The sequence below is a fragment of the Fukomys damarensis genome, unplaced genomic scaffold, assembly GCF_012274545.1.
Source record: "Fukomys damarensis isolate Sample0158 unplaced genomic scaffold, DMR_v1.0_HiC HiC_scaffold_33, whole genome shotgun sequence".
NCBI classification, from domain to species: Eukaryota; Metazoa; Chordata; class Mammalia; order Rodentia; family Bathyergidae; genus Fukomys; species Fukomys damarensis.
In genome coordinates, this window is record NW_022900945.1 from 49,983,987 (window position 1) to 50,003,186 (window position 19,200).

A 19,200-nucleotide genomic window follows, 5' to 3' on the forward strand; every position below is an offset into this window, starting at 1 on the left:
CTGTCCCAGCACCTCAATGACCTGAAGAAGGAGAACTTCAGCCTCAAGCTGCGCATCTACTTCCTGGAGGAGCGCATGCAGCAGAAGTATGAGGCCAGCCGGGAGGACGTCTACAGGCGGGTGAGTGCTGGCGCGGGCCGGGGCTGCCGCGCACCTGCGGCTGTGCCAGACCCTGGCGCGGTGTGGCCTTGGAGGACAAGCGCACGCACCTCTCCTGCTCCTGCTTTCTACTCTTCTCTGTAAAAGGAGGCGGCTGGATTAACCCAGAGCCTGTCTAACCTAGTGGTGGCAACCATGGGTCACAGAGCTGGCTTAAACTGTAGATCACATGTGTCTTCCACCCAGGGAATTGGGAATTCTGATTTAGTACCAGGAGGAAGAAGTGACTCTGGCAGGAGGTTTACAGGCCACACTTTCCTATATGTTAAGGGCCTTCTAGCTCTGATGGAGAGGGAAGAGGAGGGTGCTATAGGGGAAAGGACAGGCCCGAGGACCGGTCTTTCCTTGAGAAATTCAGGTTTGTTTTTGAAAAGGATTAGGTAAGTAAATTTTAGAGACAGAATCTATGGCATTTTTAGTCTTAGGACTAGCTCACCTCAGAGTGAAGAAGAGGTTAGCGTTGGCTCAAAGTGTGCGTGCAAGTGTGTGTGTGTGTGTGTGTGTGTGTGTGTGTGTGTGTGTGTGTGTGTGTGTGTGTGTGTGTGTGTGAGTGGTGGTGGTGGCAACTTCCAGACAGGGAAGGCTGTCTTGATTGATGGGTCAGAGTGGGTTGGCTGAGCTGAGGAGATGAGACAGCATCGCTCACAGACTTTAAGCAACGGGCTCCAAGGATTCAACCCCAGCTGATCGCCACAACACTGATTTCTTCAGGCTTAGAGTCTGGGCAGGAGGATCTGCAGGGGCCGAGTAACCTGGGCTGGTTGCCTCCGACTTTATTGGAGGTTCCCAATCGCCAGCCATTTCCACCAGGCCATGATGCAAATGTCATTTTGTATGTGTGCCTTGTCCTGTCCGGAAGAAGGCTGGGAAGCCTTAGAGGCTGTAGATGTAACATCTTGGTTCCGAGAAACAGCTGATGTCTAGGAGACCTAAATGATCATTTGGTATTATCAGTTAATATGAACTGCTCAATCTGGGGAACTTGGCCCTTTTACCTATCTTTCCTGAATTTCCATGTTTAATCTGATATATGCTGTCCTTGGTCCAGGCTCACCTTTCATCTTTCTGTGGCTATACTGTGAGAGCCTCATTGGAGCTGCCAGAGGCCAGGGAGGCTTGGAGAGACAGGGAGGAGGAGAGGCAGACTTTGTCCCAGGATAGGAATACTGAACAAATTTGTTCATTTTGCAGAGGGAGGAAATTTTCCTATTAATTGCCTCCAACACAAGGCAGAAGGGCCAATTTCTTGGATAATCTGAGGGAAAGGATTTTCTTTTAGTTTGAATCAAACAACTGCTAGAATTATTTAGTCTCACCCTCTGCTGTACATTAGCTATAGAGACCATGTTCAGACAAAATTGTGAATGGGATATGAGAGGGCACCATTTCTTTCCCAGAGAGGTGTGATGAATGAGAATGTAGACACTGCACAGGGCATGGGGGGAGTGGTTCACAGAACATTATGAGTAGAGGTGACAACCTTTTTGCTTGACTCCAGTCACACAGGAGGTAGGTATGGCTCTAATTCTGCCTACTTTTAAGTGTGAGCAGGCTGGTCATGCAGCTATTGTGTTGTATGACTTGAAGGAATTCAATCTTGAACATCTTCTCCCTTCTTACCTCACCAAATCTTTGTCCAATCTGCCTGTCTATTACTGTCCTCATTTCATATGGTTATTTGAAAAAACACTGAAAATTTAGGTTAAAATGTTCTTAGTATTTGGAAAGTAGAACATATAAGGCCATTTTCAGCTGTTAACACCATAGGTGAAATTGATCTGTTACGCTATGTAATGATAAGGGATTGATAGAAACTGGGGCAGATCTGTTTTGGTGGAAGGACTAGGGTTTAGGAAACTACTGCCTCAGGAACCCGGCTAACAAGGGGGACCTAGACCAGCAATTTAACCTCTCTGAGCCTGCCATAGCATTAAAACCAGCATTAAAAATAATGCCACAGGCACTAATGATTATTTATGATATGAATAAAAAGCAGCCATGAAGATGCAATAAAAGCACATTATAAATTTAATAGCATCATAAAAGCACTTTGTAAACAGAATGTTTATATGTAGGGTGGTAGTTATATTTTTCCAAATAGTTATGATATTTAAAAATGAAATAGAGGCTCGACTTTATAATGTCACCATCATATATTCTCATAGATGCATCTTGTGCTTGTTTGTTGTTCACATCATGATTCCACAAGGTGAGGAAGACTGATTAGCAGTCATGTTGATGAAGAGACATGGAGATTACACATCTGACATCACGCAGGAAGTCAGGTAGTCTACATGACAGTTCAGAGTCCTGTTTGGTCACCAAACTTCGCTTGATTTTTCTTGAGCTTTGTAAGGACATTTATTTAAAAGTAAATATTGTAAAAAAAAATCAATCACACCCAGCTGACTCAAAAGTGGCAAAAATTTGAGTACGATATGCATAATTGTAAGAGAAGTTGTAAAAGCTATAAAAGAAGTTGTATAAACCTAGGATTATCAACTTCAAAGTAAGTTAATAAAAAAGGATTTAAGGGTTTCTCTTTTAGGCTGTTCAGAGACTTGAGGGAAAAAAAACCTTAAGAATCATACTAGTCGTGGATTAATAACATAGTATTAAATTATATGTAAAAGTTGGTTCTTTGAGACTGGCTATTTTTTCTTGAGGGTTTAAAGTAAACTGCCCTTGAAGCTTCAGTTTTTGCAAATAGTGATTTTTTTTTTTTTCAGAAAGGAAGAAGCTGCTCTAGCATAGATAAATGAAGACGTAATGACATGATTAGGTACCACTGCTCCATCCTGGTAGCAAGCAGTGATTGTACATTCAGTTTTGTGGGAGAGACAAATTTGAATCCTGTGTATAAAGCAAGCTAGGAGAAATCACTGCAGGGCATATATGGTAGCTCCTGATTCTGGAACAAAGGAAAATGAGAAAATACTCCAAATATTTCACAGCTGGGGATGGCTTACTCCTAGGGGTACTGGCTGGTTAGCATTTCTGGACTGCAGCTGCTGTGGTAATTTCTGGGTGGCAACTTGGCTGACTTCTTTATTGTTATTACCTAATCCTGAGCTTTCTCATATTAGCCGAGTCTGCTGCCACCAGAAACATGCTTGACCCTGGAATTTATGAAATCCACTGCTATACAGCCAATGCCCAGGCCCCAAACAGCATTCAAAGCCACTATCCTTTGTCTTATGCTCCACAATGATTACTGACTTGTTCAATTTGTGTGAGTTTATTATTTCCCTCTTTCTTTGAAAAAGATTGAAGGAAAGGTCAAGAGAAAAGTGATGTGACCCTGGACCAGAAGGAGTCGGGGTTTAACTATGACAACCAGTAATTGATGTTGGGTAGAATATTTGGCCGTTAGGTAGGGAGCTGAATTAGGTTCCATTGTTTTATGAACCTTCAACTGCCTAATTTATTTGAGATTTAAAATTCTTTGGCTTTCTTGTCTTTGTGATTGGCTGATCTTTTTCCTGAGCAATCTTTGAGGTTTGTGCACAACATTTTTGGGTAGCTATGGTAAACAATCCACTGATTTCACTTGACTTCCAAATTGTCACTCTTTCTACTACGCTGCTATTATCATTGGGTGTAGTAAGAACTAAGAGCCTGACAGAAATGGAAGGGAATTTTGGTTCTACCATTCACTACCTGTGTTAACTTGGGCAGATGTCATGTGTCACATGACAAAGTCTTGATTTTAAGATTTTTAGTGGCACCATAAATTTCCTATCGTCTAGTGACCATGTGTTTTGTGGTGATGCTGAGCAAAGTTACTGCTCTGACAGTGTATAAAAGCACAACATATACAATTATGCACAGTAATATTGCTTGGTAATGACAATCAACAGACATGTTACTGGTTTATGTATTTACTATACTATACATTTTCTCATTAATTTGGAGTATACTTCTCCTACTTATAAAAAATTAAACGGGTAAAACAGCTTCAGGCAGTCCTAAGGAAGGAGTCCAGAAGAAAGCACTGCTATCATAGGAGATGACCATGGGTGTTATTGTTCCTGAAGACCTTCAGGTAGACAAGATGTAGAAGATGTGGAGGTAGAAGACATTGATATTGATCATCCTGACCCTGTGTAGGTCTCGTCTTAATTTTTAACAAAAAAAGTTTAAAAAGAAAAAATTGAAAAGCAGAAAAAACTTTATAAAAGAAGATTATAAAAAATATTTTGGTACCACCATCTAGTGTGTGTTTGTGTCTTATTACATGAGTCAAAAGTTACAAAATTAAAAACCTATAAAGTAAAAATGTTACAGGAAGCTCAAGTTAATTTATTATTGAAGAAAGAATTTGTTTTGTAAGCTCAGTGCAGCCTAAGTGTACAGTGTTTATAAAATCTATAGCAGTGTACAGCAATGTGTAGACCTTCACGTTCCCCTACCACACACTTGGCCAGAGCAATTTATAGTCTGTAAGCTCCATTTGTGGTAAGGGCCCTGTGCAGGGCTCCTTTGTTTTATCTTTTATACGGTGCTTTTCACTGTATCTTTTCTATGTTTAGCTATGTTAGATAAACAGATACTTATTACTGTCTAACATGCTGTGCAGGTAACCTTGGTGGATTCCATCTGGTTCTTTGTGAGTGTATTCTATGATGTTCACACAGTGGTGAAGTTATCTAATGACACACTTCTCAGAATGTATCCCCGATGTTAAGCAACATATGACTGTACTATAATTTCTCTATAGTGGGTGTAGCAATGCCTATGTTTTGCTACCAGATAAGATTAAATGAGCCAATGGGTTGAATGCAACACAATGCCTATCACTTAATAAGATCTCAACAAATATTTGCCATTATTGTGACAAACTGAGACTTGGTAAAGTTATGTAGTAAGTCCAATTACTGGATACATTTGCTCTGGATCTTTTTTCATTTCAAGTCCGTTTCTGTTTCCTCAGTAGGGATTTGGGGCCATTTGTCCTGTTTGTCTTAATTCTCTGTCTTAATTTGCCTGTTTATAAACAACATAATCCAGGTGTCCTTTGTTGCCACAAATTGACCAACATCCTTGAATACGATGTTTCTTCATAGAGGATGTGCAAGAAAGGCTGAGATTGCTACATTTATTTTTTGGCTTGCTGATTGATTTCTTTAGCACTAGTGTGACTTTTAAGGCTTTGGGCAATATGGTGAGTCCTAGCATACATGCAGACTTACTAGACTAAGTACTTAGAAGCTTAGGGAGGTTCAGGAACCCTGCCAGGGTACAAGGCTTAGGAAACTTCCTTTGAAACAATGCAAGTCCAATAGAGAAAGATGAGTATCTTGGAGTTTATCTTGCATCTATGGTACAAGTTTTAGAGTTAAAAGACACTTGAATTCTTAATCTACTTCTCCCCAGCAACGTGACCTTAGCCAAATCACTTAACTTCTATGACTCTGAATTTTCTGACTTGGAGGTATGACTTCTTGTTCATTCCTTCTCCATATGTAAAAATGCTGTGATGTCTTAGATGTTAAATAAATAGAAAGGATTGCTGTTTCTATCCTATGTGCCTAGAGATATATGGGTAGCATATGTGTATGTTCTCTAGTCATTGTCCAAACTGTCCATTGTGGCTTTAGTTGTCAGAGTTAGGTTTTTTAATATTTAGTAGAGTTTACTTACATATAATCTAACAATCTCACTCTGGGTATATATACCCAAAAGAAGGGAAAAGAGGGGCTCAGACAGATACTTGCAAACTTGTGTTCATAAGAGCATTATTTACAACAGCTAGAAGTGAAAGCAAACTAAGTGTTCCTTAACACTTGGAATGTGGAAAATACACACAATGGACTCTTGCCTAGGCTCTAAAAAGGAAGAAGATTCTGACACATGATGTAACACGATGAAACTTCAGGATATACTGAGTGAAGCCAATCATGAAACAATGAATATGTGATCCAGTGCCATGAGAGAGAATCAGATAATGAAGACAGAAAGCAGAAATTGAGATTTCCAGGCACTGGGATGGGGGCAGAGAGGAGGGAGTTACTGATTAACAGATACAGAGTTCAATTGGGGGAAAAGTTCTGGAGATGCATGATTGGTGATGGTTGCATAATAAGGTGAATAAACAATGCCACAGAACTGTATACTTAAGCATGGATAGCATGAGAAATTTTATATTGTGCATTTTTATCACAAAAAGTATGTTAAAAAACTTTTCCTTAACTATCATAGTTACTTTAAAAATAGTGAAACTGTAGACCAAAACCAACTTTTTTTTTTCTGTTCTTGATTCACCCAAGTTCTCGTTTTGTTGCATCTTTTAATGAGAATTCATAATACTTTCCTGTTGAGAAAAAGTGTCTTTTTCTTTTGAGTCCTTAAGAATTTTTGTCCAATTACTGGGAGACAAAGTCCAACCTGAATTCTAGAGCCAAATTTAATTCTAATCAACTTTCAGTCATCCCCATAATAATATCTACATAATTTATACTTCTATCTGAACTTATTACAAAACCACTCCTTCCTATACCAATGGAGGAAGAATGTTATATATGAAAGAAGAGGCATTCCAAATTGCAGTCACCTTATTTGTGGTTACTCTGACCATTCACTTACTTGTTTGTACACATACACTAATGTATTCAATTAAATATCTATTGATTTTTTTCTCTATGTTGGCTACTACACCGGAGGCTGATAAAGACATCAAATAAATAACAATGGTATAATAAGGGCTACAAAAAGGTAGGTATAGATATACTATATTGCTAAGAACAATAAAATCTATCAAGAAAGGCCTTGTTGTTTATGTGAAGTTTGAATCGAATTTTTTTTTTTTTTTTTTTTTTTTTTTTTTTTTTTTTTTTTTGTACCAGGGATTCAACTTGGGTCCTTGAGCTTGTGAGGCAGGCGGCGGCACCACTGAGCTAAATCCCTGGCTCTGAATTGAATCTTAGAAGCCACTAACACACTTAGACTATAATGTTAAGTGAATTAAATCAGACACATAAGTTGAAATATGGTTTCTCTGATATGACAACCCAAAATATATATAAAGAACAAAATAAAACATAGATAATGGAAAATATGGAGATGGACCTTTTTCAAATTGGAAGGGGTCCAAGGGATGGAAGGGGGACAAAGGGAATTAAAAAAAGAATTCAGATGTGTTATGTACATGTACCAACTCCTCACAAGGAATATAATCATGTACTGCAAATGTGTACTAATAAAAAATAAAAACTGGAAAAGAAAGCATAATAACAAGGAATGGGGAAAGGCATTTGAGACCAGTGAAAGAGAATATAGCAAGACACAGAGACTGAAAGAGTATCATGTGCTTGGCACACTTCCACTTGCTCAGTATGGCTGGAATGCATGGTATGGAGGGCTTGTGTTGGTGCTGAGACTGGAAAGGTAAGCAGGGCACAAATCATGGACAGCCTTGGAGTGACCCATTCACTCATTAATAAACATTCACTGGGTACCCACTGTATTCTTGGTACAAGGCTAGAAGCTGAGACTTTAAAGGTGAGTTAAAGCACAAGCGAGAAAGTGTAATAAAAAGCACTAATCGAGAAATGTGCAAAGTATAAGGGAACTCAAAAGAGATATCCGAATCCCAAAGGAATAGAGTAGATGGAAGGAAAACATGCAGAGGATTTTTTGAGGAGAACACCCGTGAACTTTGTCTTCAAAGGGGAATAAGCATCATTCTGTCAGTGGTGCTGAAGTGAAAGAAGGGGAGTTTTGCCATAAGGAAAAGCCTGGAGTCAAGAAACTGCAGAATATCTGCATAGGATTTGAAGTGGTTTTGTGTGGCTGATGCTAGGCATAGAATGAGGCAGAGGGTTATTCAGGACATAGTCTTTTCTGCCATTTTAGAGTGTAGACTTTATCCTGAATATGATAAGGAGTTGGTGGGCTTTCAGCATCAGGGAACATGCTAAATCCTCTGGAGGCTGGAAAACACACTAGATTTCTCTGGTGGGTAGGGGAAAATAAGGATTCAGGGAGATAAGGCAGGAGATCCCGAGGACACTGAACAAAATAAGACAAGGGCTTAAAGGAGAGTGTGACAATAGGAATAGAGGGAGGGAGCTGATGTTTTAAAAATTGGAAGTAAAATATCTATAGGACCTGGCGATTGACTGGGATGAGAGAATTGAGGGAAAGGAATTGAGAAGACTGCCAGATTTGTAGCTGAGGCAAATTAGAATCTGGGTTCCCTGAATCTCTGTGTTTAAAATGAGTTGGCTGGACCATGTTTGACGCTGTTGTCTCCCCAAGCTCGGAAGTTCTGTGACCCTGGGTGGCCTCTGTGGGTGTTCTCACCTAGCTAGGTGGTTGTTTCCCCTCTCCTAGTCCTTCCCCGTCTCTGATGGCTTCTCAGGATGAAAGATGCCTGCAGAGCTGAGATGGTTTTAGAGTTGCCAGCCAATGTCAGGGAAATACAGAGCAGTTACCAGGTAGCTGGAGCTATAATTAGTACAGTTACTAGGGAAAAGCTGAGATTCAGTAAACATGGACTGCCAGAAACAATTTTTCCCCTACTGGATGAATCTGTTTGCAAAAGGAAAATGAGCCTGGATGCGGTGCTTTGGGTGTAGTTTCAGAAAATCCTCCTTTTAGCCTCCATTTAGGCTATGTTAAAAGCAGCAAACAGGTGTACGCTTGTCTGAGAAAGGAGGAGTGGGGCACCTAAAGGGAGATAAAGTAGAGCACGGAATCACTCTTCAGAACTAGGGAGGATCTTAAAGAACTTTATAACCCCTTTGCTTTTTTTTTTTTTTTTTTTTTTTTTTTTGGTACCAGAGATCGAACTCAGGTCCTTGCACTTGCAAAGCAGGCACTGGAACTATTGAGCTAAATTCCCAGGCCCAAATATCTCCTTTGTTTTAAAGAAAACTTTGTTTTAAAATAATTTTAGACTAACAGCAAAGTTACAAAAATAGCACTGAGAGTTGCAATAGACAATGCACTCAGATGCTTCTAATGAATGGATCCTTCAAGGTAAGAAGACAGAGCCCGAGAATGCTAATTTGTGCTAATGTTACACAGAAAAGTAATGGTCAAGCTGAGACTGGAAACCAGGAGGCCTAACTACCTGCTAAAGATGCTCATAATGACCTCCTTGGTCTCCACCAAAAATTCAAGAAATGTACGTGTTTGTGAGAAGCTTTTCTTTCCCTTTGCATTAATGGGGTGAAGTAAAACACACACATTGGGAGCTAGAGAAATCGAAAGGTAAATGAGTCTGCACTCTGTGCCTGCTACAGAAAGAAAATATTTAGTTTCTTGGCCTACATATCTCTTCCCCCAAGGGGTGTATTTTTCAATAGCCACTGTGGATATTTTCTTTTTTTCATTTGCTCTGTTTCTTGCTCTGGCCTTTGCTGTCGCATCTAAGCAAGTTGAACTGAGATACACAGAGAAGGCACAGAGCAGGGAGTGGTACAAACTGGAAAGGAGCCCAGCCTATCATGTTAAATAGCAGCTAATCCACCCACACGCCAAAAGGCAGACTTGGTACATGCTGTTCTAGGGACAGCTAAGTGATACGTGGTGGCTTTTTGCCAATCAACTTTAAAAGTGACTCTGAGCCACACTTACCATTCCTGCTATTTGGAAACTTGGCTTGAAGAGACTGGGAGTGAATGAAGGCACAAGCTGTCTTCTACAGCCAACTTTACATCTCCCCTCCTGGAAGCCCTGCTGCTGGGAAAGGCTGGCATCTGCCTCTTCAGGCACATAGGGCCTCAGAAGGCCAACAGACAGGGCTGGGGACAGCAATCTCCTCTGGGTAGGCGGGGAGGCTGCCAGCCTCAAGGCAGTGATCTGGAACTTCCAGAGGAGAGTCGGGGCCTGTTGAAAAGCCTGAACCTAGCCTGTCCTTCCAAATTACTTTTTCTTGAAAGGTCCCAGCTCTTCTCACTGAAGCGGCATAGGGAGGTACTTCTCTCAGCCATATTCCAGCAAACCTCCCTTTCAGGGCACTCTTGGGTCAAGCTAAGTATATGCACAATACAAACATATACCAAGTTTGCCTACCCAGCCTAACTCACATGATGCAAAAGGGTGCACTGTCACTCCTCTGCTCTAGAATCAGAAACTGCTGGGTCCAGAGCTGAATCCCAGGGTCTTCCTGGCCTGGCAATCAAGCACTAGCCTTTGGAGCCCAGAGGAGCAGGCAGATCACTTACAGGTAGGAAGCAGTTGCAATTGTACACCTTATTCTTTCTCTCCAGTACCCTTCTGGTCTGTGGGATCATGGGGAGGCCCAGCTTACTGTCAAATCCTTTAGGGTCTCAGAACACTCAGAGTCAGGGTACTAGCAACCAGCCCTTGCTGTCTTTGGCAAATCTAGGGTGAGAGTGGAGGGGCTCTTCAGCCATACGAAACCCTGTTCTCTGGGGGCTGCATCAAGGGGCCTGTAGCAACTTTTCCAGTATCATCTGGTAGGAATGGAATTCAGCCTCATGCTTTCTGATTGGGTCCTTGTCTGCTTCCTAATTTCTCTCTTTTCTCCTCTTCACCTCTTCAAAGGGTCAGAATCTTCAACTAGTGCCTAAAGGCCTTGATATAAGAAGGAAGAACACAAACGCTCATGAGGAAACAGCCAGAGGACTCTATCACGTGTAGCTTTTTTTCTCGAGAATAGTGGCTGATTAACACTTTCCCTACTCTTAGGTCACGTCTGTCCTTCTTTGTCTCACATTCTCTTTTCTCAGAATGACTTTTGAACATGGAAAGCAAATGCTAAATGCTTTCTTTTTTCTTTTCTTTCTTTCTTTTTCTTTTCTTTTATTTTCTTTCTTTCTTTTTTTTGTTTTTTTTTTTGTTTTTGTTTTTTGTTTTTTGTTTGTTTGTTTTTTGTACTGGGGATGAACTTGGGTCCTTGCACTTGCAAGGCAGGCAGCAGAACCACTGAGCTAAATCCCCAGCAAAATGCTTTCTTTTTGAATCATTAGAGGGAGGGTGGTGTGTCCACCTAGTGTTTACTACATGCCAGGCCCTATTTTACCCATTCTGTGCATATTTTATCTCAACCACATACTAGCACTATGAAGTGGGTATCTTTTGCTTATTTTTCCACTGGAACAAATTGGTATCCCAGTAGCAGTATGTCCTAATTCTACACTTAATAAGCAAGGCTTTGGCACAATCTTTAGAAATGAAAGTTAGTTTTTCACATGCAAATGATGTTTTTCAGTGAGTAACTCTACATCCTATTAGGTCTGACTGAAGAGAAAGAAAGAGCTTTAGCACAGTGATATCCATTTTCATAGTGGCTTTTGCCAAGACTGTGACAGGAAAAGATGGATTTTTCCCTTGATGTATCTGTGGTAAAATGTAGCTTCCAATACATGGACCCTTGAGGAACACACCACATCCACACTGCAGCAGTCCAAAAGTATAGGAATAGAGAGCAGATTGTAGTATTAAAGGATGATCCAGGGAGGCCCCAGTTAGACAATGATTTAAAACACACATATTACCTCACGGTTCACTGGGTTCTCTGCTTCCTGTTTTTCTATGCTACAACCAAGATACTGGCCAGGCTACATTCTTATCTAGAGGTTTGACTAGGGAAGAATCTGATTTCAAACTCACTGAAGTTGTTGGGAGAATCCATTTCCTTATGACAGTAGGACTGAAGCCCTTGACTTCTTGGTTGATGTTGGCTATAGGCTACCTAGAATTCTTTGAAACCACTTATTTTTTTTTGCCTTGTGGCTTTCCCCATATACCCACTTACTTCAGGGAAGCAAGGAGAGACTCTAGAGCAAATCTATAGGCAAGAGAAAGTCTTAATACTTAGGGGTAATATTCCATCACCTTTGCCATATTCTGTTGGTTAGAAGGAAGTCACCAGTCTTGCTATTGTGACTCAAAAAGAGGAGTTTAACACAAACACCTGGATGCAGAGATCATAATCTATCTGCCACACATCTTCCACATTTTTTTTCAGTAATGGGAAGGAAAGGGAAGACTAACGGAGTAAGATTTTTCTCTGGATTTACATTCACAACATTTACAGCCCTCTAACCTTACCTGAGTCAATGATCTCATCCTAGATTGCTGGTCTCTATGCAGAGCTTCTCACTTTTCCTTAGTACTCTGCTGCTTGCATTATCACATCTTTTATCATTTTTATTTTCATCTTTTTTGTATAATTCAACTCTATTAAGTATGTAGTTTGATTAATTTTAATATGTCACACCTGTATAGCAACCACCCACAATCATGATATAAGATATTTCCATCTCTAAAATTTTTGCTATATGTCTCAGGAACTCTAACACATCTGCCTGCAAGAAATCATTGATCTACTTTCTGTCTATAGATTAGTTTTGCCTAGAATTTTATATAACCACAATCATATAGTTTAGACTGTGGTATTTGGCTTCTTTTACTTAGCATAATGATTTTGTGATGTATCCATGTTTATATCAGTAGTGCATTCATTTTTATTGCTGGATAATATTCCAAAGTTGAACCCAACACAACTTGTCAACCCATTTGTCTGTTGATGGACATATGGGTTGTTTCAATGATTGACTCTTAGAAATTAAACTGCTAAAAATAATCATCTGGAAGTCTTTGTTTCTCTTGGGTATATATCCAGTGGCAAATAGTTAAGTCATGTAATAAGCATATATTTTAACTTAGAAAATACTGGCCAACTTATTTTCCAAAATGGCTGTACCATAGAATATTATTTTTATTTGTTAACGGTGCTGTGAATTGTTCCCAGGGTCTCATGCATTTTTGCCAAGTGCTTCACCACTGAGCTACATTACACCAGGCCAATTGAAGATGACTTTTAAGTAACATCATAAATAAGCTGAGGAAATTAGCCAACTAGAAAACTGGGCAAAGACTATTCTAAGTTAAAAAAACATCAAGAAAGCCATGGCTGAAGAAGCCCTAGAAATGAAAAGAATGCTGAAAAGTAGGTGACAGGGATGATGCAGACCAGATAGACTCTTGTTATAGTTTCAAAAAGCTATTGAAAAGTTATGGGCAGATGCTGACAAATAAAAATCCTTCCTGACTTCGGAAAGATAAAATCTAGTTTGAGTATTATGAATAGACCACATAAAAAGAAGGGTAGCAGTGAGAAGCCAATGAGAAAGCCTCTGTGGTTATTCATGTAGAAGATGATGGTGATCAGATTTAAGTAGTAGCAATTAACATGAGGAGAAATATTAATGGTAGCAAATCTTTTTCTGATGGACTGGATGTGGAATGATCGAAAGGAAGATTCTAGGGTTTTGGCCTAAGCATGTGGAAGAATGAAATTGTCATAATTGAGATTGGGAAGGGTATGGATGGAGTAGATTTGAGAGTGGAAGAGTAGAAGTTGAATTTTGGATATTTTATATTCCCTTTTCTTAGATTTCATGTGCAAAAAATCAGGTAAGCAGTTCAGAATATGTCAGAAGTTCTGGGGAAAGGGTTGGGCTGGAAATATAAATTTGGTAGTCAACAGCATTCAGAAGGTATTTCAAGCCTTGAAGCTATATCACATCATCAAGGGAATTAGACCTACCAGGCTTATCCAGGACCAAAGACTACCAGCGCTCTATGGCACTCATGCTGCAGCAGGCTGTTTGTAACATTAAAATTCCTAAAAGGTTTCCCATCAATGGGACTGAGCCATGCATCAGCCTAACATTAATAGAGTGGAGAAAAGAGTGAGAACTAGCAAAGGAGGCAAAGAATGTACAAAGTGGTAAAGTGGAAGGAAAACCAAGAGGTTCTGAAGTTCTGGAAGACAAATGAATAATAGTGCATCACAAAGAAAAGGGGTGAGATTCATGTTTGAAATGCCGCTGATATCTTGAGTGATGTGATGACTAAGAATTGACCTTTGAATATAATGTTGTGAATGCCATTAATGATCTTTGGTGTAGTAGTAGGGGTAGAAGACTATAGTCTTTATAGAAAAAAGGGAGAGAGGAATTGGAGTCAGTGAATATGAACAATTACACTGAAGAGTTTTTTCAAAGGAGAGGTAATTTATTGGGGTATGACATCCATAGAGGATTTGAAAAAAAGATCGATGGATAAAAGCATGTTCATGCATCAATATAATTTTTCAGAAAAGCAAAATATTGATGGAAGAGAAAAGGGGAAACAGGGATATTTTCTTTAGTTCTGTGAGGTATGCTATTGATATTTTTATCTGGATTGCATTATCTGTATAACAGTTTTGGAAGTATGGTAATTTTTTAATATATTGGTTCTGACTATCCAAGAACAAGACATATTTTTCCACTTTCTGGTATCCTCTTTAATCTCCTTTGCAGAGTACTGTAGTTTTCAATGTAAAGGTCTTTGACTTCCTTCATTAGACTGATTCTGGTTTTCTTGTTCCTATTATGAAAGGTGTTGTTTCCCTAATTTCTTTCTCAGAGAGCTTGTTATTTGTGTACAGGAATGCAGCTGATTTTTGAGTATTGAATTTGTACCCATCTATGCTACCATATTAAATCTAGGAGTCATTTGGTGGAGTTTTCAGGGTCTTCTAGTAGACAATCATGTCATCTGTGAATAATGATAATTTAACATCTTTCTTCCAATCCTTATTCCTTTTAGTTTGTCCTTTTGTCTAATTGTTCCACCTAATATTTCCAGAACTATATTGAACAAGAGTGTGATAATGGGAATTCTTGTCTTGTTACTGGTTTTAGAGTAAAAGTTTTCAGCTTTTGTCCATTTAGTATGATGTTGGTTTTAGTTTATCATAGATGGCTTGCATCAGATTGAAATAAACACCATCTATTCTAATTTTCTGTAGGGTTTATAATCACGAATGGGTATTGATTTTGTCAAATGCTTTTTTTGCATCTATTGAGATGGTTATCATTCTTGGCTTTGTTAATGTGGCATATAACATTTATTGATTTGCTTATATTGAAACATCCCTGCATCCCTGGGATGAATCCTACTTGGTCATGGTGTACAATGTTCTTCATGATTTGCTGCATTCTGTTTGCCAGTATCTTATTGAGGATTTTTGCATTGATGTTCAGTAGAGAGACCGGTCTATAGTTGTTTTAGGTTGGATTCTTCTCTGGCTTTGGTATCAAGGTAATGCTTAGTTCCAAAAATGAGTTTGGGAGTATTGCTTGCCTTTCAATTTCATTAAGGAGTTTGAAAGGTAGTGGCACTAGATCTTTTCTAAATTTATTTTAGAATTTAGTACTGAATCCATCAGGACCTAGGCTTTTGTTTGTAGGTTTTTAATTCCTTCTTTAGTTTCACTGATTGATATTGGTTTATTTATAAGTTTTATATCTTCTTGATTCAGCTTTTGTAATTCATATGTATCTGGGAATATGTCCACTACTTCTATGTTTTACATTTTATTAGAGAACAGGTTCTTGAAGTAGGTATTGATGATCTTCTGGGTTTCTATGAGGTCTGTTGTGATTTTACCCTTTTAATTCATATTATATAAATTTGAGTCTCTTCATTTTTATAAGGTTTACTAAGGATTTGTATTATTTTAATATGTCAAAGAACCAACTCTTTAATTCATTGATTCCTTGTATTATTTACTTAGTCTTAATTGCACTGATTTCTGCTCTGATCTTTGTAATTTCCTCCCTTGTACACTTTTGGGTTTATCCTGCTCTTGTTTTTCTAGAAGCTAGAGGTTCAACATTAGGTTATTTATTTGAGCTCACTCTGTTTTCCTGATATTGGAATTCATTGCTATAAATTTCCCTCATAGGACCACCTTTATTGCATCCCATAAGTTCCAGTGTTTATATTGGCATTATCATTTAATTGTAGAAACTGTCTAATTTCTTCTTTAATTCATCTGTGACCCATTGGTTGTTCAGGCAAGTGTTAATTGATTTGCGTTTATGCAGTGTTTGTGGTTTCTTTCGCCATTGATTTCCAATTTCATTGCACTTTGATCTTATAATATGCATGGGATAATTTCAATCCTTTTACATTTACTAAAGTATGTTCTATGAGCTAGAATGTGGTCTATTTTGGAGAAAGTCCCATGTGCAGCTGACAAGAATGTGTATGCTGTTGTTCTGGGGTGGAACACTGTAGTTATCTATTGAGTCCATTTGTTCAAAGGTTTGGATTAGCTCTGATATTTCTTTGTTGATTTTTTTTTGTCTAGTTTATCTATTTGTGACAGTACATTAATGAGGTCCTTCAGTGCAATTGCATTAGTGCTTATTTGATTTTTCATGTTTATTAATGTCTGTTTTATATAGTTGGTATGCTGGTATTTGGTGCATATATATTTATGATTGTTATCTCTTCCTCTTGGATTATTCCTTTAACAAGTAAATAGTGATCTTCTTTGTTTCTTCTGATCAGTCTTGGCTTGAAATCCACTTTGTCTGCATATAGAATAGATATCCCTACTTTTTTTCTGGGTTCCTGTTGCATGGAATATTGTTTTCCATCCTTTGACTTTCAGTCTATAAATTTCCTTATGGGTTAAATGTATTTCTTGTATGCAGTGTATTGTTGGATCTTCTTTCTAGGTGAATTTCTTTCTTTTCATTGGTGAATTGAGACCACTAATGATTATAACTGATATGTATTGACTTATCCTTGTGATATTATTTTCTTGTTGGTTATCTTTTCTCTCCTCTGTTTAATTGCTTGTCCTGAATGGTGGAGTCATTCTGTTGGGATTCATGGATTTGTGTCTGCACTGGTGTTAGACTTTACTGAGATGGCTAATTGTAGTTCTGTATGCCTCACTTATCTGAATGTCAGATTCTTTTTCCATGCTTGGGAAGTTTTCTGCCATAACTTCTTTGAACAAGTTTTACATGTCCCCTGTTCTATCTTCTGATTTTTTCATCAATTCGAATCAATCTTATATTATTCTTCTTTGCATTGTCTACCAGCTGTTGCACTGATTTTTTGTCCTTTCCTCTTTTTAATAAGTGTTTCATTTGATGATCACTAATAGCAAACCTGTCTTCTAGATCTGATATTCCATCCTCACATTGTTTGATTCAGTTGTATACACTTTCAATAGAATTTTTAATCTCCTAGATATCTGTTTAAATCTGTTTTGTGCAATCCATTTCTTTCCTATATTGGGCATACATGGTTTCTATCACATTCCTAAGCTCCTTTTTTTAAAAAAATCTCTACCTACTCTATATTTACTAATGATATCCCTCATTATGATTATCATCTCTTTAGTTATCTGTGAAATTATTTCTGATTTTTTTTTCCTGGAGACTCATTTCGTCTGCTTTTTAAATTCCTCTGCTACCATTTCAGAAAGTTCATTTGGGTGGTTTTTTTATTTCTTCCACCTCAATGCTCCATGGATTTGCTTTGGGTGAGCTATAGGTCTGCAGTTGTGACTTGATTTTGTGTCTTCTCACTTTATATTTCTTTTCATTTGTTTTCTGAGTTGATGCTTGTAAATTGCTTATGGCAAGTAGCTTTATTACTACTATTTACACTTCCTTAAGAAACTATCACCCTTCAGAGTTATCTTCTAGGTTTAAATGGCTTTTGGCCTTTGTGCCTGTGCCAAGACCCTGCCTCTTCATTATATTAGGGATGAGAAGTTGCTGCCTATTTGGCCTAGCACCCAGTTCTTTGGTACTGGACTATGGTATTGTTTATAACCCCCATACAATCTTGGTACTGGCACACAAGGAAGAACAGCTGATCATAACTATGTCACTTGGGCGAAAGTAGTACAATCAGCATTAACAAGAGCATCAAGAACAATCTAGAAAATGGCAAACTATGGTAACTGGTGATTTTCCACCTTTAACCATAAGGTACAAAATTTATAGTTAAATACAAAATCTAAAACAAATCAGAAAATTATATACAGTAAATATCCCCTCAATAGGGTAATTTTACTCTCAGAGGAGAGTAAAATAAAAGGGATAAGAGGAAAATAATAGAGAAATAAAAAATGAAAAAGATAATAGAAGCAAGGCTGAAGGACAAAGAAAGATTACTCAAGCTTTAGGAAACTGATGAAGAAGAAGACAGGAGGGAAAGAAAGAAGGAAAAAATAAAAACAAGAACTAAACAAAACTAAAAACAGTTTACACTCATAAAAAACAAAAACAAACAGCAAAAAAACCCCAAATAAAAAATATTTTTCTGGGATTTCAAGTCTGTGGTTATCTTCTGGGGGCTATAGTTTGTGGTAGTGTCTAATTCACAATGTATCTCTGCTGTTACTGGTAGACAAAGGAGGCTGACAGAGCCCATATCTGTGCTGGATGATCCCAGCAGGCCTGCAGTGAGAGTAGGGCAGGATGCTGATTCTGGTGCTTTCAACTCCACAGATGTTCAGGCTTATCCTGGCCTCTGGTTGTGGAGTTGGGGCCTGAGTTGTTCAGCCTACAGAACGCTGGGCATCTCTTCCTGGCCTGACCACAGCTTCCTGACCCTGGATGTCTCCGATGATTTTGCCTCAACCAGTTACTGGATGAAGGAAACCTAGGGCTGCTCTGAGTCATGAGATCAGTTGGTCCCTCTGTAAAATAGTGTATGGCCAAGCACTCTCTCTAAGGGATGCTTGGTCTAGAGTCACTCACTAGCTGTTATAGCTCACAGTATCCACTGCTTTGTTCTACTGGTGTGTTTTCCCCTGGAAGCCCCTGGAGGCCCCTGGAGGCCTCTGGAATCAGCAGCCTTCACTGTCTCTGTAGACTCGAGCCTTCTCTCATACTGTTAGTCAGGAGTCAGCGAGAAAGTGCAGTTTTCCACCTCCTTTTTCTGCATTGAGGTTGGTCTCTTCACTTTCCCCATGGACTCCAACTCTCCCTTCAGACCCTTCCTGGATTCTGGGAATCGACATTCCTCCTTCTTTTCTTCACTAAGATTTTATATCCCATTGTCTGGATTCCAAATCTTGGAAAAGCTGATTTGCTATTTATTCCTCTGCCATCTTCCCAGAAGTCTCCAAAATTCATTTTCCACACATGTAATTTCAAGTTCTTCAATGGCCATACCAAAAAATAAATGGAAGCATGTGAAATTAATGTTAAAAATATATTTAAAATATTATTTTGATAGGAAGAAAAGGGCTAAAGG

The 19,200-nt window shown here is 38.7% G+C and overlaps 1 protein-coding gene across 8 annotated transcripts in view; it reads left to right on the forward strand.

Annotated features, from left to right (window-relative positions):
• Pde4dip (phosphodiesterase 4D interacting protein) overlaps nt 1-19,200 on the forward strand; it is a 211,035-nt gene that overhangs the window by 75,205 nt on the left and 116,630 nt on the right. For all 8 annotated transcript variants that reach the window (XM_019207344.2, XM_019207345.2, XM_019207343.2 and 5 more), the window contains one exon: nt 10-120. In XM_019207344.2, the coding sequence (XP_019062889.1) occupies nt 10-120 (111 nt within the window). The remainder of the gene's footprint in view (nt 1-9; nt 121-19,200) is intronic.